This window comes from Protopterus annectens, chromosome 1.part1 (assembly GCF_019279795.1).
Source record: "Protopterus annectens isolate FY-2018-M chromosome 1.part1, PAN1.0, whole genome shotgun sequence".
NCBI lineage: Eukaryota > Metazoa > Chordata > Ceratodontiformes > Protopteridae > Protopterus > Protopterus annectens.
This window is the reverse complement of record NC_056726.1, coordinates 1080680235-1080698051: the sequence shown is the minus strand read 5'-3', so window position 1 is coordinate 1080698051 and position 17817 is coordinate 1080680235. Positions and strand designations below refer to the sequence as shown.

The following is a 17817-nucleotide window of genomic DNA, read 5'->3' as shown; positions in this document are numbered from 1 at the left end:
AACATAGGGGGCTTTTTAAACCTAAACGTGCACCACTAATGTTTTTGACAAATTTAGGGACTTTAAGATTATTCTAAGGGGTATATGTAGGAGAGAGCTTGGGTGCTCAAGCACTTACAGGCTGTTTCTGTTCAATAGGGACGTAGATTGCAGACAATGTGTGAATTTCTGATCTCCCATCCACTGGTCCAAATTACACTTGAATTGGGTTAAGGAAGAACTCTACTTCACATTGATGGGAGGCCTGTCCAGAGAAGCTGTATTATTTGAGACACATACCTATCCCTCCAATATATCCTATTTATGCCACAAGTAAGGTGTAAGTCTCTGGTTTGGGTATTTCTGATGCTATTTGGAGGTGCAGAAGGTCCACCACAGCTAGATCCAAGGATGCCTTGTATGTCAGGCAGAGAGCAACCCTCAACAGTCTGTAGGAGTCCGAGTACAGGGACAGCACTTTGAGGTGATTCACACGGTTCATGTTGTTTACACCTGCTATCCTTTTTGTGACAAACTTCTGTTGATACTCCAGTTGTGTGTGTCTGGTCTTGCACATAACAAAATGGGCGCCATACTGAATGACTGGTCTGATGAGGTCCAGGTACAGTGGAACGATGACTTCCTTGGACCTAGATGCCATACCCTTGCTTATAAGGTGCACAACACAGAATCAATGCCTTACTACAGTGGACACATGATGGTGAAAGACCAGGCTACTGACTACTTGCATCCCCAAATCCCTGACTACTATATCCACTCTTTGGGGTGGGGTGTTACCAATAAGTCATTTTCCAGGAGTTTCCATCTTCTGAAAGGATACTATTTTGCATTTCTTGACAGTGAGTTTCAGACCATGGCTCTGAACATCAGATATTTGTATCTTTGAGGGATTCTATGACTGCATCTAGTTTACAGTTATCAGCAAATGTGGGCAACCAAAGGCCCTCGCTGTTTGGCTTTGAGTACAGAGAAGTGTATGCCAAAAAAGAGTGGATCCAACATAGAGTCCTGAGGACTCCCTTATGTGAATTTCATGGGTCCTATATGAGACTCACCCAGCTATCCATTTATAGATAATTCCATGTGTTTGTCTATAAAGCCCAGGTGAGGTATTGTATCAAGGCCTTGGCCAGAATGAGGCATGCAGTATGCACCATTTTGCCCTCATCTATTGCCTATGTGGCCTTCTCAACGTAGTCCATCAGGATGAGCTGGTATGATGTACCCCTGATGAAACCAAACTGGGTTGGATCTGGTGTCTGAAAATTTCTTATGTCATTGTTAATGACTTGCATGATAATTCTTTTCATGGCTTGGCATATGAGTCTAGTCAGTCTTATGGGTGTGTACTTTAAGGGATCTGTAGATGGCCCACCCTTGCGCATATGGATGACCATTGCAGTTCTCCATTCATATAGCACAAAGCCTGACTGGAGGTTGTGGTTAAAGAGAGAGTTGCTTGTCCTACTCTTCATGCTGTTCAGGATATTTTTATTTTTATTTATTTTATTTTTATTTATTTATTTAACATTTGTTGACCGGGAAAGTCCGACTAGGTTCCACAGGTCCTGTTTTCAGCGGAGGCCCGGGGAGAAATGCTCCAGATGCATGTCTTTAAAATATATTATGAGATATGATCAGGAGCCATGCATGCAGTATTCTTGGCCTGCTGTCCAGTAATAGTTGAAGATATTATTGCTCAGTGGTGCCCCGGGGAGAGGGAGTGGGTAAAATTGGGGATAACTTTATCAGCCAATAGATCTGCTATATCATTTGGCTCTTTGTAGGCAACTCCATTTACAACTGGTTCTGCATATGCTGTATACCACCTTTGAGGTTGCAAAAACAGCTAATGAAAGCCTTATAGTTGTTTGTGGCCTGGGAGGCTGTATTTTTATCTCAAATGTGGTATTTGTAAACATCATTTGTTCTCTGAGTTGCTTGTTTAGATTAATGACAGATTTCTCTGTTTATGGAGCTTACTATTGTAAATACTTGTTTAACAAAATACCCCATGTAAATAATTGTTTAACAAACTTCTTTTACCCTGTATCTGTATGGCGTTTGCTACTCTTTGTAAATACTTGTTCAAAACCTCTCATCTTTTGTATACTATTTTTGGAGCTTTTCTCCTGAGGCCTCCACTGAAAATGGGCTCATTTCAGCCCAGTGGACTTTCCTGTTCAACAAAAGCAAGTAACTAAATAATAATAAATACAATTTTTATCCTGCTGGGTGTTGCACTTCCTTATTTTTGCCACTACAGTCTTCATTTAATTGCATATACTCCATTTACATTGGATTCCACCAGGGTGGTTTGTTTTGTGTTCATTCCTGGTAGGCACAGGGGTCTGTATGCATCTATTGACATGAGTACAGAGTCTCTGTGAATAATTCTTCATAGTCAGCAGTGTCATCAGGGCTTGAAATGTTGCCAAGTTATCATGGAATAGTAGAAAGTTTGCTTTAAAATAGTTGCTAAATTTTTCAGGGTCCCGGGTTTTATTTTTAGTTAAAAGGAGACAGCTTTATGGTCCAAATTCACCAGAGAGGACATTACACTAGGGGTTGCAGCCTATGTCAGGGAGAAGCAAATCCAGAATGTTCACACCCCCTAGTGGGAGCATGAACTAGCTGGTCCAGAGTGCTGGTGCGGACAACAATCCAGGAATCTCTGGGCATGCACGGTCGGGGGTCATGTATGATTCCCATTTTATAGTGGGTAGCATACCTCTCAAATGTCCAGATTTTCACAGAATGTCCAGATTTTTGCCTCATACATTTAGTCCGTTCCTCAAGAAAAGGTAAAATACTGCTGTGCTAGGCTCATACCAGCCTGGGACATATATTCCAAGAGCTCCATGATGTCTGTCTTTATATAGTCTAGGTAGGTATGTCTCAGGTCTAGTTAGGTACATCTCAGGCCATTTACACCCACATGGACTGTGAATGAGTCATAAAGGAACCTTGTCCCCCCACAGTCATTTCCCTTCCAGAAAGACCGAATCTCCACTTTTCTCTTTGTCAGCAGAAATGGGTTCTGAAGACTATTATTCAAGGTTACAGGAGACAGTGAGAGGAAATGATTCCTTTTTAGCAGGTAATAAACCAGAACTGACTATTATTTCTCTACCTGATCTTTATCACATGGCTGTCCTGAGGAGTGATAGAAACAATTTCTCGTTCCCAGGTTGGGAAAGGTCTCTATTCAATATTTATTGACAATGAAAATGTTTGGAGACCAGTTCTGGTTCTTTATTTCCTAAACCTGCCTGTGACAGTGCCCAAGTTCAAAATGTCACTTCAAAATCTGTTACCTGTTCTTCCTCATTCAAGTTTTTGGTAAGATCACATCCGTAGTCATCCAAACTTCCTTAAGCTTTAGTGTGTCGGGATCACATTGTCAGTTCTCTGCCTTACCCTTTGGGTTATCCATTGCTCCAAGACAGTTCACAAAGTGGGTAGCTTTAGCTATAGCTCATTGCAGGCTACAGGGTATCCACATTTTTCCATATTTAAACCACTTACTTATTTTTTTGCAGAATCTTTTTCAAAGTGTCAGAAATTTCTCACGTGGCAGAGAAATGTGTTACACAATCTTGGATTCCAAAAGAAAAGTCCACAGTCTTTTTGACTCCTTGATAGAGGATTGTGTTATTGTGGTGTCAGCTAGACACTTCAGTTCAAAGAGCTGTTCTTTGACATAAAACAATAGTCTTTATCTATCTTTCTAAGTTTTTCTACTCAAACACTGGTCACTGTGAGGGAATATCTCTGGATTCTGGGTCTCATGGCATCTCTGATTCTTGTGATACCCTTGGCAAGACTCCACATGAGAAAGATAAGGTATCTAAAGTCTTTTTGGTTCCAGCATCAGCATCCTTTGTGTTTTCAAATCCCAATTATGGGGATTGTCAGAAGAGAGATTACACTGTAGAGACTGTAGATATTCCTAAATAAAGATCTCACCTTCTTCCTCCCCACTCTAAAGAAGTCAATCACAGCAGATGCTTCAGACTTTGCTTGGGGAGCAGTTTCAGGAGGGAAAAAAGTGCAAAGTCCGTGGGATACCAAGGACAGATGCAAGCACATAAATATAAAAGAGATGTTTACCCTTATTAAGGCACTCAGCTCTCTGAATCGTTTTTAGTTAATTGAATCTTTTTAGGATGTTGTAGACAATCTCACAGTCATATGGTACATCAACAAGCAAGGGGAATCAAGTCATACTCCCTTTGCAGACTAGCCATGTTAGCCTGGGATATAGTTTCACAGCAGACTCTCACTCTGCAGGCATCCTACCTATTCTCAGAGCAAGGTTATGCAGCAGACAAGCTGAGCAAGCAAGGGCAGACCTTCATGAATGGAAACTAGATTGGGGAGTCCTTCCAAGATTAGATCCCTCTATGGGCAGTTCCTCAGATAGACCAATTTGTCTCCTCTGTAAAAATCAAGAGAAAAAATAATGTTCCAGGACTCCATGCAAGAAGGCCTGGAAGACAAACTATTTTTCTTTTAAAGAGAATGTTTCTGTATGCTTTTCCATGCTTTCAACTAATATCCAGGAAGATTCAGAAGGAATCTCCAAGATCATTATGCTGAATCTATTCTGGCCCAGGGAAACATTGGCTCTTCCTTCTTTAGAAAATGGCCACAGCAGCAATTATCACAAGCCCCCTCCCAGAATGGATCGATTCACATACAATCAGAGGTGTCTGCTACATGCCAACCTGATTCAACTTCAACTCACTGCCTAGAAGATTGTGTCTTCATTCCTTTTGGGCACCTGTTTACTGTGGATGTGCAGCACATACTAATGGAGGCAAGAAAAACTGCTACCTGAAAATCAAATATTATCAAATAGGAAAGGTTTTCTAGTTGGTGCCAATGAGATAACTAACACCTATGCAGGGCTAGCTGTTCTCTGAGTTTACAATATTTATGTGAGCTACTTTCCTATGGCCTTTCTTACTCCTCCATCAAGGTCATTTATCGGCCATTTCAGCATGTCTGCCCATACATCCTCCTCTTTCAATGTAGTCTCATGTCAAAATATTTTTGAAGGGGGTTTTGCATAATAGACCTCCAAGAAAACGTGTGTTCCCTCCTTGGGATTTTAATTTTGTGTTAGAAAAGCTAAAATTAGCTCCAATTGAACCAGCTAATTTGCAGGACTTGAGGTTCTTAATATAGTAAACAGTTTCACTGATTGCTCTGACATTTGTAAGAAGATTATGTGAGTTGCAAGCTCATGGTAAGTCAGCATTATCTTATTTTCCTCAGAGACAGGGTTTCTTTGAGAACTAAGCCTTCTTTTATATCTAAAGTGGTATCCAAGTTTACTTTAAGCCAAACTATTTACCTCCCCATTTTATTTTCTTTCCTGAACCCAAGAATTAGGAAGAAAGGATAATATACTTTGTATCCACAGACAACTCAGGTACTATCATGACAGAACTAAATCTTTCAGATCAATTGTTAATTTCTTGTGAAGGTAAGAAGAAGGGACAACCTGTGTTAAAACAGACTATTTCCAAGTGGTTGTCTAAAGCTATTATCTTTTGTTATACTCACACAGCAAAGCTATTCCAGTCAGGGTCAAGGCCCACTATATCAGGGCCTTGGCTTCATCTATGACTTTTTGGAAAGGGTTGGATTTTAAAAGTATTCTAGAAGCTGCTACTTAATTATCTGTGCACACTTTTACAAAGCACTACAAGCTTGACTCCTCCTCTAGGTCTAGATCAGGATTTGTTAGGACCATTCTCCAGGGGCTGGACCCTTCTCCTTCCACTTCCTAAATGTAGTAAACTAGGATAATTTACCCATCTATCTAAGGCTATTGTAGCAGTAATTAGTATAATGAACATCGTACAGTTATGCAAGTAAACTTACTGTAACAGTAGATGTTCAAATAATCACTGCTGCAGTAGCTGCTCTCTCTCCCTATCCCCCTTATTTTTTTGGTGTGTTGCTTATGCCATGGTGTGATTATTTGTTTTTTGCTAATTCTAGCATGTTCCTTTTCTGGGCTCAACCTCCCTGTGTCTACTGGCTGAAGTGCTCAGTGCCCAAACTTGTCTTTTTAGTCAGTTCAGCTCAAGGTGACTGACAGCTTGGGTGCATGGAAAGTGTACTGAAACTTTGGAAGCTGACCAGCTGTTTAATCCTATGCAGGATATAACCCATATAAGGCTACTGCAGCAATGATCATTGGTAAGTTTATTTACATAACAGTACTTTCATCTTGAATTTGTAGCTTTATTATTGGACGGAATATCCTTTCCAGCACTATGTTGCATACACAGCATGCTTCTATTATAACTCGGATTTAACCTCCTGTCTCTTTTTCTGAAAATATGGTCCAATTCCCCAGTTTACCAATCTTGGGTATGGCGCCAGCTGTGCACACAACATTAATAGAAGTTGTTAGCCATGATACCATAACAATACCAACTACCATCAGGATTTAATGTATTTTCCTGCACAAAAAATGACAGTGAAACAAAAGGAGACTAGCTAATATGGAGAATCACTGCTCTCCCTTAAGGTTATCTTTACAGAGCGGTTAGACAATAGTGCCAGCTAATGTGGGGGCTACACTTGACCTCAGAAGGGTCTCAAGAAACTGTCTGGTACATTAAAAGATGAGGCAGGACTAGTAGTTACTACATAGGGTTAAGGTTATGATACCTACAGTCCAAGCTCTGATTCATCCATATTCCATTGACTTACATTGTAACTCAGCAAATCACGTAAATGGAGACTGCTCCGGGGCAATTGAGAAATTATGCTAGGCTCCAAAATGGTCTCCCAAACTGAAGAGCTAGTATCTATGAAATGAGATATCACATGGGGCGTAGTTCTATTTTTTAATTTAATTTCATGAAAAGGAAATTCAGGAAGCCTTTACAAAAAAAAAAAAATAATTACTTACCAAATGCTTCAAATAATTTGATATCACTGAACTGAGCATGGAGCCAAATGTTCTTCTTTATTTTTAGGAATGAAGTTAACTAAATTCTTACTTCTGACATCACTTCACTATGTAACTCCATCACTCATACAGTTGTTTCCATTTACCTTTCACTCCATCTTCCCCACTATTATTAAGTATTTCCTGTTCTCTGTCCTCCATCTTGCATCTTTTCCCATCACTTCATGGCCTCTCCCAATCAAATTCCACTCACATCCTCTTTCACTCTGCCTTTATCCCACATTACATGCAAATCCATTCATTCTTTGTACTGCATGCCCTTTTATCTTTCTCACAGGTATGCCCACTTTCCTTTATTTATTTATTTAATGTAGTTGTTTTTCATGGTTGAACTCTAACCTCTATGGAAGTCTTTTCAGACTCAGCTCAGGAGCGCTGTTTGGATAAGGGACTTGCTCAGAGTGACACAGACCAGTTAGGCAGTGGAGGCAGAGGGAATCAAACCTTGTACCTCTGGACCACATGAAACAGTTCATTAACAGCTCCTTAATCCTCTAAACCAACTACCACACTTTATAATCTGACTGCATGCATTTTAACTATTTAATTGTTATATACATGTAATGACTATGCTTTCTTTTATCTTTCATATTTTCTGTACATCTCTTCACCCTAGTTTTTTTTTACTTCACTTCAGAGTTTTCCGTTTTTTACTGCATTTAAATAAACAATCCCACACTAAAAAGTACACACCACAGCAGTCAAATACAGCGCAGTTATGTTGAAACTATAGCAGTCAATTACAGTGCAGTTATGCTGAAACTGGTTTATCTGCAAGACTGCAGACAAAAAATAAAAACAGTTGCGCTGTACTTGAGCGCTGTTGCACATACTGTTTAGTGCCGCATTATTTTCTTATGTTTATTTGATTTCCGAGCACTTAACATATTAGGGAACTGCATTTGTGAACTTCTGGCTTTGGCTTTACTTCGGTTAAATCAGTTGTATTCATGTGTTCTTTTTTTTATTTAACTTAACTTTTGTTATAAATACCAGACTGACCCAGAAAAGCTTCAGATATATTAGTGCTCTACTCAAGGTAAAAAATAAATAAATAAATACATGCATACATACATACATACATACATACATAAATGAATAAATAGATAATAAAAGTGTAATACTAAAGTGCTACAATCACCTACAGTCAATTTTTTGACCATCAAGTGGTTAGTCCTGACACAGCATGCAGTCTGTAATCCATGTTCTCCTATCTAGAGGATACTGCACATCACAGTCGATGGCCAAAGTGGTTTTCTATACAACTCTTCCCTTGAAAGACACCATCTAGAGTCTGTGCTGCTGCCTATAACTCCACTCTTGGGTGAGTTTGAGGTCGAAACACCCAGCATGTTTTTTGGAGGTACCCCACAAAAAAAAACAAAAAAAACATGTAACCTCCACACAGGCATTGACCAAAGGTCAGGACTCTACTTGTATCTTGTACATGAGAAGTGAACACCGTAAGCATTCGGTCAACTGTGCGACAGGTGGTAGGATGCACACTGTGGGACAGACAATGAAATAAGGACATCAGAGCAGAAGTCCAAGCAGTTCAAGTTGCAGAGAAGATCAAACAGAACAGATTACAGTCGTTTGAGTACATGTGAAGGAGAGCAGAAGACCATTTGGTGATGAAGATTTGGGAGACACAGGAAGAAGACAACAGGAAATAAGGATGTCCATCAAAAAGATGGATGGACTGTGTCAGAGAAGGTAGGAGAGTGGCATTGAATTGAGAGAGATTGCAGTAGTTGACACGACACCCCAACCTATGTAGAAAATGGGGAAAAGAAGGATGATGATGATGAAGATGAAATAAAAAGTACAATTGTTTAACTGCACTAAAACTTGTGAATTAGTCATCATTATCATCATCATCATCATCATCATCTTCTTTCAGCTGTTCCCGTTAGGGGTCGCCACAGCAGATCACCTGTTTCCATTTCTTCCTGTCCTCTGCATCTTGCTCTGTCACACCAGTCACATGCATGTCCTCTCTCAGCACATCCATAAACCTTATCTCAGGCCTTCTTCTTTTCCTGTTACCTGGTAGCTTCATCCTTAGCATCTTTTTCCCAATATACTCAGCATCCCACCTCAGCACATGTTCAAACCAACGTAATCGTGCCTCTCTGGCTTTGTCTCCAAACATTCCAACCCGGGCTGACCATCTAATATACTTATTCCTAATCCTGTCCACCCTTGTCACACCCAGTGCAAATCTCAACATCTTTAATTCTGTCACATCCAGCTCTAACTCCTGCCTTTTTGTCAGTGCCACTGTCCCCAACCCATATAACACTGGTCTCACTTCCCTCTTGTAGACCTTCCCTTTCACTCTTACAGGTACTTGTCTGTCACAAATCACTCCTGACACTCTTCTCCACCCACTACATCCTGCCTGTACTCTCTTCTTCACCTCTCTTCCACACTCACCGTTACTCTGAACTATTGACCCCAAGTATTTAAACTCATCCACCTTCGTCACCTCTACTCCTTGCATCCTCACCATTCCTCTATCCTCCCTCTCATTCACACACATATATTCTGTCTTAGTCCTGTTGACCTTCATTCCTCTTCGCTCTAGAGCATATCTCCATCTCTCCAGTGTCTCCTCCACCTGTTACCTACTCTCACTACAGATCACAATGTCATCTGCAAACATCATAGTCCATGGGGACTCCTGTCTGAGCTCATCTGTTAACTTGTCCATCACCATTGCAAATAAGAAAGGGCTCAGAGCTGATCCTTGATGTAACCCCACCTCCACCTTAAACGCATCCATCACTCCCACCGCAGACCTCACTGCTGTCACACTACCCTTGTACATATCCTGTACCACTCTTACATACTTTTCTGACACTTCCAACTTCCTCATACAATACCACAACACCTCTCTAGGCACCCTGTCATATGCTTTCTCTAAGTCTACAAAAACACAATGCAACTCCTTCCGACATTCTCTGTACTTCTCCATCAAAACTCTCAAAGTAAAGATCGCATCTGTAGTGCTCTTTCCTGGCATGAAACCATACTGCCGATCACTAATCATCATGTCCCTTCTTAACCCCAGTTCCACTACTCTTTCCCATAACTTCATGCTGAGACTGATCAGTTTTATTCCTCTGTAGTTACTACAGCTCTGCACATCACCCTTATTCTTAAAAATCGGTACCAAAACACTTTTTCTCCATTCCTAAGGCATCCTCTCACTTTCCAAGATTTCATTAAACAATCTGGTTAAAAACTCCACTGCCATTTCACCTAAACACCTCCATGCTTCCACAGGTATGTCATCTAGGCCAACAGCCTTTCCATTCTTCATTCTCTTCATAGCGATCCTTACTTCCTCCTTGCTAATCCACTGCATTTCATGATTCACTATCCCTACATCATCCAACCTTCTCTCCCTCTCATTCTCTTCATTCATCAACCCCTCAAAGTACTCTTTCCATCTCCTCAACACACTCTCCTTGCTTGTGAGTATGTTTCCCTCATTATCCTTTATCACCTTTACCTGCTGCACATCTTTCCTAGCTCGGTCCCTCTGTCTAGCCAATCGGTACAGGTCCTTTTCACCATCCTTAGTGTCCAACCTTTCATACAACTCTTCATATGCCTTATCCTTACCCTTCGCCACCTCTCTCTTTGCCATGGACCTCATCTCCTTATATTCCTGTCTACTTTCTTCATCTCTCTGACAATCCCACTTCTTTTTTGCCAACCTCTTTCTCTGTATACTCTCCTGTACTTCCTCATTCCACCACCATGTCTCCTTGTCGTCCTTCCTCTGTCCAGATGTCGTACCAAGCACCTTTCTAGCCGTCTCCCTTACTAGCTCTGCTGCAGTTACCCAGCTATTTGGTAACTCTTCACTGCCACCCAGTGCCTGTCTTAACTCATCCCTGAACCCCACCTCACAATTACCCTTTTTCAGTTTCCACCATTTGATCCTTGGTGCTGCCCTCACACTCCTCCTCCTCTTCTTGATCACCAACATCATCCTACAAACCACCATCCTATGCTGCCTAACGACACTTTCTCCATCGAGTGGCTAGTCCTGACACAGCATGCAGTCTGTAATCCATGTTCTCCTATCTAGAGGATACTGCACATCACAGTCGATGGCCGAAGTGGTTTTCTATACAACTCTTCCCTTGAAAGACACCATCTAGAGTCTGTACTGCTGCCTATAACTTCACTCTTGGGTGAGTTTGAGGTTGAAACACCCAGCATGTTTTTTGGAGGTACCCCACAAAAAAAAACAAAAAAGCATGTAACCTCCACACAGGCATTGACCAAAGGTCAGGACTGTACTTGTATCTTGTACATGAGAAGTGAACACCGTAAGCATTCGGTCAACTGTGCGACAGGTGGTAGGATGCACACTGTGGGACAGACGATGAAATAAGGACATCAGAGCAGAAGTCCAAGCAGTTCAAGTCGCAGAGAAGCTCAAACAGAACAGATTACAGTCATTTGAGTACATGTGAAGGAGAGCAGAAGACCATTTGGTGATGAAGATTTGGGAGAAACAGGAAGAAGACAACAGGAAATAAGGATGTCCATCAAACAGATGGATGGACTGTGTCAGAGAAGGTAGGAGAGTGGCATTGAATTGAGAGAGATTGCAGTAGTTGACACAACACCCCGACCTAGTTAGAAAACGGGGAAAAGAAGGATGATGATGATGATGATGATGATGAAATAAAAAGTACAATTGTTTAACTGCACTAAAATTTGTGAATTAGTCATTATATAAATCCTGCTGAATTGTATAGCTCAACAATAACTATGACAGCCATGTTTATACTTACCAAAATAGGTTAAATATCACCCTGTGCACTCTGCTGAACTGCACTACTGAATGAATTCTGTCCATCCATACTGCATACCATTTCCATTACATCTATGGTCATGTGATCAGCCTTATCATGGTTCCATATGTACTAGCATTCTTCCCAGAATGCTGCAGGCATGTAATGCATTTACCTACACATGCTTGTGTGTTAGACACACTTGTGTATCCTTGTCATTCTGGATTAGCATCTGCTTCCATCCTGCATCACATTTCTTGCATGGACCTATTTGTTAGGCAGATTATATATTCAGCAGCAATTAATGAACATTGTGTATTTTATCACAAAGGATTTATCACAGTCAGGTAACGTTTAGACTGACAGTGGTATAATGTGAGTGAATATGGCCTTTGCTATATTAGCATATTAGTATTCCTGTTTGAGGATTGCCATCTAAGGTCACATGGCAGCTTTCCTTCATGATGTATTTGTTCTGATTTGCCCAAAGCCCTCTGAATGCAGTCACCACAATTCAGACTGTAGCCATTCTACATGCTGCATTTGTTATTTTTTTCTGCAGCCTTACTTATGTGAGATAAGTCTTCAGAGTTTGGACTGCGAAGGTTCCTTGGGCTGCCTCCAGACATATTATTTTGGTCTGATGTTATCCTGATTAAAAAAAAAACACTGTACACTTCATTTTCATAAGTTTAATATGAAAATGTAAGAGTTAGTGTCAATTATCATTTTCTCATTAGACTTTATTGTTTACAGTCATACTGCAGTAAGTAGGAAAGTAAAGGGTTACCCGCAGTCAATTCTAGTGTGGGCTGTATCATGTTTAGCCATGATACCTGGAGTTAGACCTTGAGGTGAGGACGAAATCTTATTAGAAAAGCAAGTGGGCATAATACACATAACTCCCAGGGTCTGTTTCATGTTGTGGTGGTACTAAGGATATGGATACTTGTTTCCGTTAATATATACAAAAGGTTTGAAACTTTAAAGCTAGGATGAACTCCATGCATCTTATTAAAAAAATGTAACCTTGTACGGTGAGTGGATTGATGTTCATCGATATGGTGGGGTGTTTGAGGAGGGCAATAGCTGGGGCAGCCCCTTTCTGCTGTATTCTAGTTATCATATAATCATGGGGAAGAATCAGAACAGCTGGAGAAATGTGTCTTGATAGGTAGGATGTGTGGTCAAAGCACTTTGGCTGAAATTAGGAAACATTTGTATGAGTGCGCCCTTGTAACTTTAAAGGTATACAGCATATCAACTGTATGTTGCAGGAAATCAGCAAACACAACCTTTTAGATTAGATAAACACTAATAAAGTTCCTGGCCTAGTCAAAGTACATAATATATCTCAAGATCATGGTTTTCCATGTCAGCTGAATTTAGGCTTCTGAAAATACTATTTACAATGCCCAAGGCAGAGATGTGAACCATGGGCTGAACACTAGATATACATTACGTTTGGGGGTTGGTGCAATGGTTAAAATGTTTACCAAACATACACTAGGTACAGAGTATGATTCACACCTTTAAAAAGGGAAATTGGATAGGCATACAATGGCCTATAAGGGCAGCAAGCATAGTGCTTACCTATGAATACTTTCTTCTGATTTATAAATATATTCTGTAGGGTTATCATTAAGGAGTCTAGCATAAATGTTAAGGTGTTTACCATACAAACACAAGGTGCAAGGGTTGATTCCCACCTTTGGTTACTGTCTGGATACAGAGTAGACATGTAATACTCGGTAGACTCATTACCTATGAGTCTATCTACACTTAAAATCCAAGAAAGTTGCGTTATCCGTATTTTCTCCTACTGGGAAAAAAAAAGCTTTGTTTATGAAATACATAATATGTTCTTATCAGTAAATTAAATAAGGTGAATTTATTAGAGAATCAATTTTATATTTCTTCTGTATTCTTCTGTGTTTCAAGTTTCATCTGTCTATGTGCAATAATATTACATTGTTTACTTTTGAATCTGAAATACCTAATTCATTTAATGATTCTGATTCTTTAGTAGGAGTGGTTAATTAAATATTTTTTTGATTTGTTAATGTCCTCCTTTCTTCTTGTGTCTTCATTATCTGAGATTTAAGATACTAGTTATCTTTATCATTCTGAGTTTCAGTGGATTTAATGTGTCTAAGATTTCACCTTTTATATTCATAGGCCATTCAGACAGATATGTCTTTATCATTCTTATTAATGTGTCTAAATGGTTTGAAGCATTTCAAAGTTTTTCCTGAAACAAGCATCAAACAGCTGCATATTCCTTGTTAGGTCACATGTAGCACACTAATCTTTGGTGCTCGATGATCAGAAGCCTGTGGGTTTTATTCCCACTCCTGGTGCTGGGATTACTGCATTTCGATGTGGGTCAAAGAACAGACATCAAACAGCTGCATGTTGCTTATTAGGTAATTGATTCAACTAGTAGCCCACTTGCCTTCAGTGCTGGAAGATTAGAAGGTTGTGGGTTCTATTCCCACTCCAGGTGACTGAATTACTTACACTAGGAGAGTGCTGCTCTACAGAATATGTCATACTTTGGATGTGATAATAAACGGAGATCCCTTCTGCTTGAATTGATGGCATTTCAGGTGAAGGTAAAAAATAAGATGGCACCAAATGAAAAGAGTACAGGATACTACTTGATACCCTGGACAAATTCCCCCATAGTAGAAAAATCAGCCTGAGTTTCCCCTGAAAGAAGGCCACAAGCCTAGTGGGACTAACACAGTCAACAAAGGATAAATAAAATAAAGTAAATAAAAGTCTTGTGCTGGATGCAATTGCAGTGGTTAGTGTTGCCACCTCACAGCAAGAGGTTCTCCGGTTCGATCCTCGGCTAGGGTGCCTTCTGTGCAGAGTCTGCATGTCCTCCCTGTTGTTGCGTGGCTTTCCTCCGGGTGCTGGTTTCCTCCCACATCCCAAAGACATGCTGTAAGTGGATTGGACACTCTAAATTGGCCCTAGGTGTGAGTGTGTGCATGTGTGTGCCTTCTGTGGAAGGTTGGGTGCTGGGCTGGCAACCCGACACTGTAAAACTCCACTGCCAATCATGAGCAGACAGATGATCCACTGTGGCAACCCCTAACTAGGAAAAGCCGACAGAAGAAGTATTTGTTTAAGCATTTGTTTTTATGGTAATGTTGATTTAGTACTTTCCATAAACCCAGTTTTCAGTCTCATTTGCTGTACAAGTTTGAGTTGCACAGTCTGTCACAGGAAGTATATTGTTGGGAGGGTGGCCTAATGGTTAAGGTGTTTGCCTTACAAACACAAGGTGTAGGGTTTAAGTCTCACAAAGGATAATTGGCTAGGCTTAAAATGGCTCGCAAGGGCAGTTAGCTTAGTCCTAATCTATGAACCTATATATAGTGGAGGTGGTATCTTTTTCTCATGATCTTTCTGTGATGTTACCATGATGTTTATTTGATAAAAGTAAGTTTGCATCGTGTAGGACCTTAGTTACTTATAGTCCAGTGGCACAAAGAGATAAAGAACTTATTTTTCCCAGATGAGCCATGTTTCATTAGAGGCATGGATGATGCAGTGGCCACGGGGAAGGGTGGGAGTGGGTGACCAAAGTTGGGGCACACATCTGGACAGATGGAGGCATTACAGACTCACTACACTATGCAGCATGTGATCCTGGCCAGCTGTGAGCCACTCAGTTGGTGAGGTTGCACATACTTGGAAGCAGCATTCACTTTCCCAAGGGCAGAGATTGTGGAACTGGGAAAAGTTGTTGTGAGGGGATGGGTGTTAGGGCATACTCTACAGGAAGCAGTATGGCACACCAGCAGTCTTGACACCCTCACAAACCCCAGATGGTGGTCAGCTTTAACTCAGGGAGGCTACGAAGAGTCCAGCAGACCTGCTGAATGAAGAGAGGAGATGGTGGCAGCAGATGGACAGCTATGGGAAAATAATAAGAAACTTAGTAACTTACGGGACAAGTGAGTAATAAAGGATGTATCTTATATAAATAACTACCTCTCCTCTTTTGCTGTTGGCCTTTTCATGGAGCTGCCCATGTGTTTATTAAACTTTATAACTTTGGTGACTTACGTCTTAGATAAATACAACTGAGAAGTTATGCTGACAGTTCATTCTATTCTGGTTTAGACCTGTCTGGTATGGAATAAAGTGGAGAGACTAGCAAAAACTAAAATATGGTTTCAATATCTATAATACCTTTGAGTATGTATCATAAAAATAATGTTTACATTAATTTCTTCTATGGTTACAGGTTAGTCACTTACTTAGGTTTGAGATTTATCAGGAGACAGACAAGATACTTTTTGCAGTTTATCATATAATCTGCAAAAATCATGGATTTTAATGGTTTACAATATGCTTCTACATAAGTTATAGAGCTGAATAACAATTTTGTAAATGCAATAAAACTACTTGCTATGACTGTTGCTGCAATAAATAATGTCATCAGTTGTCATGATTCCTTGTTTCCATTCGTTATAAACATCATCGTGTAACATACAACCTGTAGCCACTTAGTACTTCATTCATCTCACAAGTAGTTTGAAACCATTTACCTCCAAGATCATAAACATTTTTAAAAGACGAAAGGTCAAATGCTGTCACCACATCTTCTCCGCAGATGTTCCAGGCTGAACTCATCACATCAAGGTATAGGACAGCTTGTTCCCTAGAACTGAAAGTACAAAAAACAATAAAATCATTTACCTTGAGTTCTTTGTCAGTAACAATTGCAGACACATGTAACAATGTCCACTCATGTTAGCAGACAGTGCAGTGTCAGTGACACAACAGGTATCACACTCACCTTTAGTGCAGAAGGCAGTGGGTTCTATGCCCACAGCAGGTAGATTGATTGCTGACACTGCAGTGCAGCACAAGGGAGGTGCTGCATCCCTAAGTGTTAATTCAGGTGAGACACTAAACCAAGGTCACATCTGCTTGAGTTGGTGATAGCTCAGGTAAATGCAAAAGATCCCACAGCACCTCTCAAAAAGCATAGGGGAAGGTCCTTGATGTGCTGGCCAAATTTCCTCTAATAGTATAAATATCACCTTGGGTCTCCCCTGACAACAGGCTAATAGCCTAGTGGGATGAACCTAGTCAACAAGAAAGGAAAAATAATAAGGGATACCATTAATTAAATACCATTTTGTGGAGAGTTGGGTAAGATAGCTAAAGCAACAGCTTGATAGAGCCAGAAAACCCAAACAAGATCTGATGCTATCCTAAAAAGCTTAAGAGATGCTTCCATATAGGGTGAGTTCAACTTCTGCATCATAAAAGGTTCTTCTATATATTAAGGGTCAGGAATAAAGAAACATAGGCACATAGAAACAATACTGGGAAAAGGAACATAACGTGCCTAACCATGTATATAAAATTAAGGCAACATAGTTAAAGGTGTCAGGAAGGTGAGGTCTGAAAGTGGCCAGTGATTGTCATGGTGATAACTATAGTGGCCTTTTACACAGTGTCATTAAGGTGCAAGGATTCAATGGATTTGACTAACTAGCACTGACAGGACAGAAAACAACGTGTGGCAGTCACTGAAGCGAAGGCATAGAATACGGTGAATTTTGTTGCCACATGGAGAATGGCTTTCTGATGGTCTCAAAGAGGATCTGCTAAATCATGTGACATCTCAGATAGTGCCACAGGGTATCAGCTGCAAATGTTCAGCAAATGTGTAGAACCAGATATAGCCATGCTTATCTAAACTTTCCCTGCCTACATTTTCTGTATGATCTCTACAAATCCTTCCCCCAACATATCTTATCTACAATAAAACTCTCTCCTCCCTGCTGAGCTGGCTGCTTATATCATGCATTACCTATCTAAGCTGCATTTTCCCACTTTGACTACTTGTAAATATGTTCATCACTGTTTATGCTATTACCATTACATTCTTTATGATTTTATTATTGTGTTCTTTACAATAGTTATAAACTCAAAGCTGAGAATGAAAATGGTCAGTGGAGACCACTG

General features: G+C 40.3%; 1 protein-coding gene across 1 annotated transcript in view; it reads right to left on the bottom strand.

Annotated features, from left to right (window-relative positions):
* Positions 1-17817, bottom strand: part of LOC122813602 (acetylserotonin O-methyltransferase-like) — a 237282-nt gene that overhangs the window by 106849 nt on the left and 112616 nt on the right. The window contains exon 4 of the mRNA XM_044086017.1: positions 16386-16504. Coding sequence (XP_043941952.1) covers positions 16386-16504 — 119 coding nt within the window. The remainder of the gene's footprint in view (positions 1-16385; positions 16505-17817) is intronic.